A 12,391-nucleotide genomic window follows, 5' to 3' on the forward strand; every position below is an offset into this window, starting at 1 on the left:
TTACACTGTATCTAAGACAGAAATGCACATTTTAGTAATTTAAAAGATAAAGATTTCATTACATTAAAATAATTTTATATAATTTTGAAATGAATGACTCTAAGCATGGATAATTATACCCTTTCTTATTACTTTATTCCATGTGGGTATATTTATGTATTTCATTTAAAATTTCATTTAATAATATTACATTAGTTTGAGAAATTACAAATATATTTGCAATAAATTTTGAATTTGTGGGAAAAAAAAAAGATTTAACTGAATAACTTTTGAACTAATGATTGGATTTTCACGGTTGTAGTGGCAATGTCTAGGAAGTAATGGTTCAAGGGAGTGACCTCAAATATACAAATTATTTTATTCAGATGACATTTTAAGTTACGAAATCAGACACAAAAACGTAATTTCTCTGAAACAGTTTTTTCCCCCGCCGGATTTGGATTTCTGACCCTCAGAATGTAGGGGATTAGCCCAATACCTCCTGGAAGAGAGAAGGCCTCAGCACCGGGTACCATAAATTTGATCATTTTGTGTCATCTTTCGTAAAACCCCCACTGCTCAGTTTATGTTCGCTAATCCGGACTACTGAAATGATTCGTGCTGAGGCTTTCTCTCTTTTAGGAGGGGTTGGTTAGCCGCAATCAGTCATAATAGTCAGGTCAAGACCAAGAGAATGGTCCAAATTTAGAACCTCTTAATGTTAGCTTTACTTTTTGCCTATTTCGCAACAATTTTAGAATTTTATAAAGTAATCGAAAGATATTTGCGCACATTTATAAAATTCGTTTAGCCAAATATAATTCCATGCAAAAAAATAATTTTCAATATTAATGATAGTCGAAAATTTTTTGAATTGTATGGTATGCTAATTTTTACATTATTTTAAAGAATGCAATTTTATATGCCAAATTTCTATAATTGTAATAAAGTATTATAGTTTAAGTACATAATAAAGACTTTCAAATGCTGTTGGCTTAAAGATATTAGAGTGTATTTTTTTCACTGGTTCTAGTAAGGTCCCGACATAAGAGCGGAATAGCTGGCTGCCGAAGGCGGTTAGTGGGAAATGAATTTTTACCGAAGAATGGGTTTGTCTTTAAAATTGAAATGAAATACTTAATTGAAAAAATAAGAACTAACAATGGTTAAATAAAATCTAAAAGGAAAGAAAGAAAAAAGTTGAAAGTTCGGTCTTTTCTTTGTTTCCGTGGTTTTACATTTACATTTAGGTGTTAACATTTCCATTTACAAGTTTAGTATTTTAAGTTCATTAGAGTTTCATCAGAATTGATAAAAAAAAATATTAAAATGAAAAATATATGCACCAGAATTCTAGACAGGGTGTAACCTTGTAATCGAACTTATGAAGTGGCTTTTATCTTTAAGTAAAATCGGGGCATGGCATAACCCAAATATTTAATACCTTTTCATTGACATTGTTTTTTTTCTTATCTTAAAAGTAATATTTACTTGAATGATATTTAACACTCGTGTATTATCAAATTATCTTAAACCTGTAGATTACTGTTTCACTTTCATTTTTTTAAAGATAGTATATTACTTTTTTTAATGGATTTTATGAAATAATAAAGGCTTTAAATTAAAAAAATAAAAATATCAACCTATTACATTCAAATTTTATTCAAAAATTTCAATGACCATTTCAATGTGATTGAATAAAAAGATATTTATAAGAAAAGAATATTCTGTTTCATTAGCTTACATTGACGCATATAAATCAAGAAACATTTTTTTTTAAATTGGACTTAATTTAGGATTTTCCACAGTGATAAAAGTTTTTTAAAAAAATGTTAGCTTAACTCCTATGTGTTTCCCATCTTTTAAGTTAAAAAAAAAAAAAAAAANAAAAAAAAAAAAAAGAGAGAATCATCTTGTTTGAAAATATTACGAATTTAATTGTTAAATATTTTTTAGTTCAAAAGCTACCATATTTTGTTTTTTGAATTTGTAGCTTGAATAACAAATTTTCCAAAGCTTATATCAAATATTAGAAAATAAACTTTTTTTTTCTTCCATTAACTGTGGTGAAATTCGTAAGTGTAAGTGAATTGCTAGTGAAATTTGCAAATTACAAATTTACAAAATTCTCTAAAACTAAGTAATTATAGCACCTTCAGGACCGTGATGACATACACGTGATCATGCGATTCTTCCTTTTTGACCCATGGTATCATATATAAAACGAGCCTTTCTAGCGGCCCAAGATCACACGGACTTCATCTCAGTCTGTTACTCTTGTATTACATCACGTATTAGTAAGTATAGTACTAGAGCAGTGTTTCCCAAACTTATGACTTTTGTGTACCCTTTCAAAATGTTTCGTAACACTGTATACCACTAATAAGAAAATGAATGTATTTTTTACTATACAAATATTGCACAAAAGTTTGAAATCACAACTGACTGTTGACACCACTAATTATTAAGTGTTAATTCCGCAAAAAATGGCCAATAGAAAATTACTTAATCGTAAATTTTCATGGGTAGCTCTGTTTTTAAATAAAATTTTATGAAATTTTCGTCTGTTACAAGATATTTTGCATAAGAACGCGTACCCCCTCTAAACTGTTCCCGTACCCCTGGGGGGTACAAGTACCACACTTTGGGAAACACTGAACTAGAGTATGCGGGCCTGAGGAAGCGCTTCTTTAACATTCAGCCAGTCCCGAAGAGGTTAATATTATTTATGTAATATACTCCGTATTGCGATTCATTATAAATATTTTTACAGCAGCACAGCTTTGATAGATTCCAGGGAATGACTAACTTGGTTTATATATTATTATGCAAACAGCCAAAAATGTACGAACACATATTCACCAGTTTCATAATCAATGATTTTCTTTTCGAGTGGTATATAACATAAAGCTAGAAAAGTTTGCGTATAATTCAACAAAATAATTAGTAAACAAAATATAATTATTAATTTAATGACATAACGTAAAGCTAGAAAAGTTAGCGTATAATTCAACAAAATAATTAGTAAACAAAATATAATTATTAATTTAATGACATAACGTAAAGCTAGAAAAGTTAACGTATAATTCAACAAAATAATTAGTAAACAAAATGTAATTATTAATTTAATGTAACTTAAAGCTAGGAAAGTTTGCAAATAATTTAACAAAATAATTGTGAAAAAAATAGTTGGTGAGCAAAATGTAATTATTAGTTTAATGCTAAACTATCCATTGGAAATGTTAACTAGATTTGTATTTTTATGCATCATTATTTTGGTTACAGAAAGTGGCATCCGACTTACGAAGAGTGCTTACGGCGTTTCGCGGCCATTTATTTTTTCTGCCGTAATCTTTTCTGTGAAAAAGTAACAAAATTGCCTTTTAAATTACTCAATGTAAAGTGAAAATAGCATCTCCCCGTTTTCATAAATTCTTTTAATTAGCTATAATTAAAAGTAAATAAAAACACAGTTGTATTATTAGTTGATTAAAATACATGTCTGATATTTTCTGAATTTTATTTTGTATCCTTGATGTGATGCTATTATCCTTGGTTTAAATCTGTATCAATAAACTTCCTTAGCACGCACTTGCACATTCTTTGGTTCTTAAGCAAATCGAATGGGTATTAAGATGATGCGTAAAGGTAGTCGCAGCACGACCATGAATGTCTTGTCCGCATGCAGACCTAAAAACATGTGTCTTTGTGCGTGTAAGGTAATTATTTTAAGAAAAGCAGGTGTAATCATGTTCTAACACTACCCTCGTCTGCGAAGAATAACAACAACAGTTTTTTTTAAAAAATATTTTTATTTATTTATTGATCTTCCCAAGCTTCGAAGTGGCTCTAACTGGAAATAATTCTTTATAAAGTACTTTAGCTCCTAAGGTTTTAAATCGTTTACTATTCTGTAGAGTTAGTCGATATAATTATGAAATATTGATATTTTTAAATAACAAAATAAAGATCGTCTAAAGTTTGTCATTGTAAATACCGTTGACTTACTGTAAATATCGAATGTACGATAATTATCGGCGATGATAGTAATTCAATCAATATCAACAAGTATGAACATTGACTATGATAATACCTCAAGTATTATCAAAAACGATATTACCGTGAGTGTTTATAAATTTTATTTGGAGAACGAAAATATTGATAATTGTAAAAATAATGTGAATAAGTTAATTTAGAAAAATATGATGAACTGTAAAATATCAATATTTCGAGACAATACATTGGTAAACCATATTGGCTCAGGGGATAGAGCTCTTGCCTTCCTATGAGTGAACCGGGTTTGAATCCCAGCGATGTCTGGTCGATACGAAATCCGTACCCGGCTCTCACTGACCGCAGTGTTAACGTAAAATATCCTCCGTCGTTGACGGATCATTGGCTAGGGTACTCTTGTCGACAGACTAACCGTGGTAGGTTTTCGTGGTTTTCCTCACCATGTAGCGCAAATGCTGATTAATTCCATCAAAAAGTCCTCCACGAAAGAAAACTTCTCTCAATACTTAATCCAGGAGTTCCCTTGTGTTTTAGATAGGGTTCAAAATTACAAGGCTACTGAGTTGAACATTGGTAGAACCTCAAAAAATTAGGTAGTCTGTTCAACAACGGTTATAAAATAAAAATAATATAATTAAATAAAATACATTTAGGTGTTGAAATACTGATATCGCTCAGCACTAACAATTGGCAAGTGTGTGACATCTCGCATTTGATGTTTGAAAAACCGTTCTCCTAATTTTGTAATGATTCTTTTATGTTACGTTTTTGCTTATTTTTACGTTTCTGTTACGTTTTGCTTTATTTTCCATGAGCGGAGTGTTAACATTGGATATAGATGATAATTTTACAGCTGTTTTAAACATTAATTATTAAAAAGCAGTTCTTGTGAAAATTAAGTAGTTTCAATGAGATCGGTTTAGCGTCAACGTAATAAAGATCAAATCGACAGAAAGTTTAAAAATGTTACGTAACTAAGTCACGTTGCTTACTTTTTCCAAGTTTTGGTGAGATTACGGTCGGGATTACTGCCGTGAAACTTCTTAACTCCATAAATGTAGTAAGATAGAGTAAATTTGCTTCAGCGACGCCGCTTACGAAATATTTCACTTTCTATAGTCACACTGATGAACAAGTAACTACTGAGATGTTCAATTAATCCCATACTTTAATCATTTAAAAAAAAATTGAAAAAAGTATGGGACATTAATATATACGTGTATTAATACATAATATATACGATATACGTGTTTGTCGTTGATATTCCAAATACATTGTAAACGTATCATTTCCTTTATTAGTTTCTTTCAATTATAGAATGTCCGTCATTAAAACAAAGTGCCTACTTGGCAAAAGATTTTTACTGCTGCCAACGGAAATTATGCAGATCGTTTTATAGTACCAAATAAGAAAAAAAAATATCAATATAGATTATAAAAATAATTAAAAAAGGTAATTATCTATTCTAGTGAACCAGATATTGTGTTTCCTCGAAACAGGTGCAATAATAGCATTATTCAAAATCACTATTCTACGAAATATTTTTGTTCTTTTTAAATTTCAGCAAAAAAAAATAAATAAATATTAGTTGATATTCCTTTAAATTAAATTTAGTGCATTATTATTATTATTATTATTATTATAAAATCACAGAGAGAAATAATTATCTAGTCTAGTAGATTGGGTATTACGTTTTTCACGAACAAATGCTATGTATTAGTTAACATCATATTTGTTTCTTTCAGAATATTCTTGCTCTTTTTAAATTTTAGTTGATACCCTATTATTGATTTTCATTGAAATTAAATCCAATATATTTATATTATTATTACAACATGCACCGATAAAGTTAATTGCATAGTAAATTGGATGTTGTTTGCTTATGCAATCAATGAATGAATCATAAAAAAAAGAAGGAAAATAAAATCTGGAAAGTAATTGATTCGAAGTAACTTGAATATGCTGTGTTCGACGGAGCTTGACAAGTAATCACTTTCACCAATAAGGTTATCAACCATGCATCCTTTAATTCTTTTTATAGCTTCCGTTGTAAAAATACAGATGTTATGTGTTTTTCTGAATAAGAATGTTTTGTTACTCTAAACTTTCACTACTAATGTTATAAACCAATCAAAATCCTTTAGCTTTTGCTGTGTAAAATAATTCTAATAAAATAACAGAACAATCGTGATAATCAGCTCATGCTAATTAAAATGAATCGTTCACCAATGTTTTTTTGTTTGAGTAAAAAATAAAAGGTATCTGTTTCATTAAGTTGTTTATTTATTATTTAATAACACAGTACACACAATTGGATTAAAAGGTGTTTTGTTTAAAATTATTATGTATCTGGCTTACATGTGCCAAAAATAGAACCAAATAATATACATGGGGTCAGATAAAGATACATAACTTACTCCTTTCTATATTCTTTGAATAGAACGAGGTGGAAGAAAATTCAAAGAAAGGCACTTATCCTTCTGGGCTGTTTGGCAAACTATACAGATGATGATTTCAAACTACATTTTGTATTATAACATAACAAATATATTTGTACAAAATGTTCTAATTCTGCAAAACCATTGTCAGAAAAGAACTCAATAACTCATAGGCACACTTGCGCATATATTATTAACAGCTTATTACAAGAATATTTTAAGTGACTATTCATGAACTAGGAAACTCTTATCAAATGCATTTGCATTATCTTTTAAATCAACTTTTTATAATTTCCTTTGTTCTTTTTCAACAGTTTAGTTAAACAAGGGCTTGAAAATGCTCAAATGCAATAAATTAAATATGCAATTAGTTATAATTTAAATAATTATCATAGTATTTAATTGAGTAATATTTTTGTCCATATAAATTGTGTAGGAGAAAAACGTAAAAAAAAAAAGCGAGGAAAAGACAAGAGTTTGTTAACGATGCACTACAACTACAGTTATGGGCATTACAGAAGTAAACAAATAATTACAAGTTCAAAATATTTTACTCTAAAATAATCTCCTCTAATTCATAAATTTTTAATTTTCTGTTATAACATAAAAACATAACAACGACAATGCATAATTCACCTATTAGAACAATTCGCGCTAAAATGAGAGGGCGCTGTAACCGAGATAGAGGCAAACTTATTGACTTTCGATGCCAGATCTTCAAATTGAAAGTTACACTATTTACTCTATTGGGAGAGAAGAAAAAAAAAAACGGATATGCTTCAGTAAATTCTTAATTTCCCACATAATGATAGTTTCAAATTGTTAGTTTCCTTTTCGATACAATTTTGACCGGTAAAACGATAAACAACTTAATGCTCGAGGCTTCTTTCGTCTCTAAGAAGAATTTTATCGCATTTCTTGACGCATAATTTCACGCAAAACTGCCACCTGCTGCCATGATAACACACTGGCCCGGAGGACCATTAAATACACTTTCACTGGTAAATGGAGCGAATTACAAGAGATTTTATGTGCCATACTGACGAAGAAGGCATAGTTTACTCGAATTTCACGAATTTATTATTGCGCAATTTTTATTTTCTGAACTGATGCTAAATAACCTCTCTAAAATGGAATTTTATTTTATTTCTTGTTTTTGAATCAAATTTGCTTTGATTACTAAAGGTTATTTTCATACAAAGTGTTGAATAATAAAACTTATGAAGTTTTCTTATTATCAATTTAAAATCGTGGTTAGTTGCAAACGATTCATCATTAACTATTTTATAGCAACTTCATCTTCGATGACTTTGGAAGAAATACAATTCTCTGAAAAATACATCGAATTTTCACAAAAATTCAAACTCGCAAAATGTGTATGTTTGAAATGCTACTTGTATATTGTAACTTAAAACAAGCTATGTGTTAATCATTCAGTTACATGTACTAGTGTCTCTCTAACTAATTTTGGTTAGAGAATCACGTCAAACAGCTTTAAAATTGTTTGAAATTAGGGTTTTGAAAGAGTAACATAGCATGTGCGTTACCACATTCGGTCAAGTTTATCTTAAATTTTATATTTCTTCCTTTGTTTTAGAAACTTTTCGCTTTAAGTGTGATTTTTATTGTTATTTTAATTTTTCATAGAATGTATTGTTCAAGTTAGGGAAATATTAATAATGAAAATAAAGTATTGATAACTATACAAACAAAATTACATTTAGTTAAGTTTTTGTTTTAATTTTTTTATTATAATTTATTGCCTTATATTTTAAGCATTAGTAAAAATACCCTTCTTATTTTACAAAATTTTTATTATCTCGCTTTCATATTTGTGATGATGGAATCTTGCAGTCGAAATTTCGAAAATTTTTCCAGACAGCTAAAATATTCTATACTTCGTCTAAAGTAAGATTATTAGCTTAATTTTCAAAATTTCTTAAAACCTTAAATATTATATCACCATTTTGCAAAATCTTTCACAACGGTCGTATAAATTGGTAACTATGTCCATTGTATAAACTATGCCTTCTGTATTATATAATTAGCTTTACTATATTTTGATTGTAATTTATTTTACTTTCAGTTGGAAGCTGAAATTCTGAGGTTGACGACAAGACTTATGATGCGAGAAAGAGAACTGAAACAGGTGAAGAGTCAGCTTAAAACTCAAACTACTAAGTCCCAACAGCAAGCAAATAACTGGAGACGAAAGATAGAAGAAAAAGAAGAACAAATGCGAGAACTTTTGATTCAAAAAGACAACGAAATGCAAGGAATTGTGTCTCAATTGCTTCTTTTTGAAGCCGAACTTCGTCAAGAGCAATCGCGAATCGAAAGACTCCTCAAAGAGAAAGACGCTCAAATAAATTCTCAGCAAAAAGAACTGGAACGTTTAAAGTGCGTCATAGACTCTCAGATCTCGAATTTCCCGAAATGCAACAACGGCATTCGAAAAAGTGGCTCCATAAGTTCCTGCGAAGACAGTGATAAAGACATTTACAAAACGACGAGTCTACAACGGCGGAGCTTCTCAGTCGAAGAGCCTGTCACGACAGACTCGCAGCACGCAGTGCAGAAGTTGAAGGATGGACTTCTCAAAATTCGTGGCATACAAGACGTGACCAATGTGAAGAAATCGATTGATTTGGCTTATGACTCTGTTATCACGGACAAAAAACGTATTCCCTATAGGGCTCCTCAGAAAATGAAAGACCTAAAAGCCAAGAGAATGAACTCTCACAACAAAATCCATAGACCTGTGATAAGTGAACTTTGTACGCAAGCAATTCTGTGATTCCTTTGTTAAGTTAAATACAGATTTAGTCACATTTTATGTATAAAATACAAATGATAAAAGTTCAGAAATAACTGAAACATTGATTGACCCCAAACGTTTAACGGATGTATGAATTATCAATTAAACATATCTTCCCCTTTAATATGTTTCTCAGTGGAACACAGATAATAACAATATTTTGAAATTTTTTACTATTGACAATTAAGAAAATTGTCAATTTTGAATTATTGAAAATTCTTAACCTTTCGCGGATGGCTGGGGCAATATATGCTCTAGAGATAAAAAGAAAACTTGTTTTAGAAGGGGCGGGATTGGTGGTACATTCTAAGTGAAAAATAATTCGAAAACCGTCTTTATTTGTTCGAGAGACAAGAGTAAAGAAACATGCCATTGGTATACAGGGTACATTGTAATCACCATTCAATATATATATCTATAAAATCGTTGTCAAAAATTATGCAAAAAGCACCTATTAAGAGTCTCAAGTTATTTTTTAAGTGAAGGAAACGCAAAAACGATATCAAAAACTTGCGAACAACTATTGAAGAAAAAAGATTTAAAAACATCAAAACCAGTTTGATTGACCTACGAAATTTGGAAATGTTTCTATTTGAAGTCTTTTAACTCAGTTTCCTCCAGCAATCTAATAGGTTTTGATGTTTTTAATCTCGTCTTTCTTGTTTATGATTGGCCAGATTTTAAAATTTTTTTTCACCTCACTTGAATCATCAATTTGCTGCCTTTATTGTGCATTTTTTAAAATTTTATTCTACTCTTGACCAAGATCTTAAAAGTATATATTAAGGGCAGTGTTCACCGGAACAGCGTGTATATCGGATAAAGATGTAATAAAAACGAAAGGTTAAGCAATGAAAATTACATTCACGATTATCTTAAGAAAATAAGAACAATTACACTGGGGAACAAGTTTTTTTGTTGTTGCATGAGACTTTTTTTTAAACGGATCTAGGATATTTTCATATAGCTGATTTCAAATCTGCAATTGGTTTCTTTTTCAGAGCCACAATTTTTAAATCGAAATGTACAAGTTTAAAAACGTTCGACAATGGGTTCTTATGAAATTTTAATCCTGATGATATGCTTTAACTCTCCTAGAAGTTTGTTGCAACATTTACGCGATACCCTGTTATATATAAAGTTTTTAAAGTTGTACATTTTGGCGAAAAATGTCATTAAAAAATCTGTAGCTTTAGGAGCAAAACTAATTTCAGATTTGAAACCCTTTAACCCGAATTAGTCAAGATCAATTAATTGTATATATGCAACAACGAATTTGCTCTCCAATCTTATTCACAAGGATATTTCATACTTTTTAAAATTTGGAGTCTAAAAAATAGTCATGTAATAATTGAGTAGTGTTTCATTTGTATCTGATTTTTTTTTTCTTCCTTAGCTTTTTTATAAAAAAAAAAAGCATCAGCGTAAAACGGAGCGTTGCAATTACTGTAAAATGTTTTTATAAATATGTGTTACTTTTCTTTATTTTAAAAAAAAGGTGTATAAAACACGGCGAATGACAATGGTGTAGTTTATTTTAGTCCTGGAATGTGTGCTGAGTCTTTTAACTATTTTGTTTTATTAGTAGCAGCTACTTTTTTTTCCTTTCTATTTTTAGCCGAAGTTTTATTTTCATGAAATTTTAATTACATATAGCCATTTTCTTACTATAGTTTTTAAGAGAATGAACATGACTGTTTTTTTTTGGGGGGATATGACGCTTGTTTAACTGGTTCCCCCAAGTGCAGCAGCCGTAAAGCGGGTTAATTATGAACAATATGCCCACTCTAGAAAGTACATATTTCAATATTGATAATCTGAGCTTAAAAATTTTAGAAATGTCAGTATCTTTTAATCTGTTGGCTTCTGACTGCTAAAAGAAATTATTCAATTTAGGATAGGATGGTAATCTAAATATAATTGCAACAGTGAGCAACCATTTCTCGACACAGAAAGAAAATGTCCGCTTTTTGAATTAAGTTTTAATCTGAATTGCCAGTAAATTATTTCTTAGTTTAATGAAAACAATATCGATTGTCTTAATAAAAGCTAATATTTTTGACATTTACAGAACATTCACCCTTTGTTTTTCTTTAATAAAATCACATTAAAACAATTTTTTCTGTGAAAAAATAAGCCTAATTACTGTATATGTGAATATAGTGGTTTATATAAATTACTTGCATCTATAATTTTTAAATAAATCTTAGAGCATTAATTTTTAATGTGTTTTAATTGAATTTTTTCTTCTTATAAATGTTTCAGAATTTAGATTTTTTTTCTTGTAGTATTTCTAAAATTTGGAATTTAATTTTATTTTTAGGTACTTTTTTTTAAATTGAAATTAGTTAATAAAAACAATGAAATTTTTTACGCACATTATCTATGTAGTTTTTTACACTTAATTTTTGGTTGAAAAACAGGTTCCCCTACAAGTAATGACAATTTAAGACAAATTTCATTTAACTTTGTACAGGTTTAACTCTTACTATTGGTTAAATTGAAATTCTATTTTGTGATAACCTGATTTTATTCTTCATAAATAGTATTTTGTGCTTTTGGAGATTATTTATCAAATTAATGTTTGATTCTATTCAATGAAAGGAATTGTACTAAAAAATAATGAATGAAATTATTTTCTAAATGTTTGTAAATAATAAATAAATGTTTTTTATTTCCTTGAAGTTCTATAGTGTGCAATACATATTTTCTTCCAAAACATTTAAAAAGTTTAAATAAAATTATTAAAAAGCACTACATTGTGGAATAAAAGGGGTTAATTGAAGACATTTAAAAATTAGACTTGGCAATAAAATTCTGCAATGGTTGGGCTGAAGGTGGTATAAATATATATTTCCTAAATAACTGGAAATTATTATAAGTCTCCTTTTTCGACATTTCAGGAAAATTATTAGGAATCGTTATCAATTCAAGTAAAGTAAAAAAAAAAAAAAAAAGATGAGAAATAAAAATAATTTCTTAACTTTGACCACATAATTCATTTAACAATACAAATATTACTAGTCTTTAAAAGTGATAGGCATAAGAAGATGGCTATCTTCCCAAAAAAACAATTTTGTTATAGGTTAAATGGAATGAAAAAAAAAATAAATAAATAAAAAAAAAGAACATCAAAACCAGG

The 12,391-nt window shown here is 29.1% G+C and overlaps 1 protein-coding gene across 1 annotated transcript in view; it reads left to right on the top strand.

Moving 5' to 3' along the window:
* LOC107449016 (coiled-coil domain-containing protein 18) overlaps positions 1-11,933 on the top strand; it is a 47,264-nt gene extending 35,331 nt beyond the window's left edge. Inside the window, exon 2 of the mRNA XM_016064407.3 lies at positions 8,518-11,933. Within this exon, the coding sequence (XP_015919893.1) occupies positions 8,518-9,228 (711 nt within the window). The 3' untranslated portion in view covers positions 9,229-11,933. The remainder of the gene's footprint in view (positions 1-8,517) is intronic.
* Positions 11,934-12,391: the final 458 nt, after the last annotated feature.

Source organism: Parasteatoda tepidariorum, chromosome 4, assembly GCF_043381705.1.
Source record: "Parasteatoda tepidariorum isolate YZ-2023 chromosome 4, CAS_Ptep_4.0, whole genome shotgun sequence".
Lineage (NCBI taxonomy): Eukaryota > Metazoa > Arthropoda > Arachnida > Araneae > Theridiidae > Parasteatoda > Parasteatoda tepidariorum.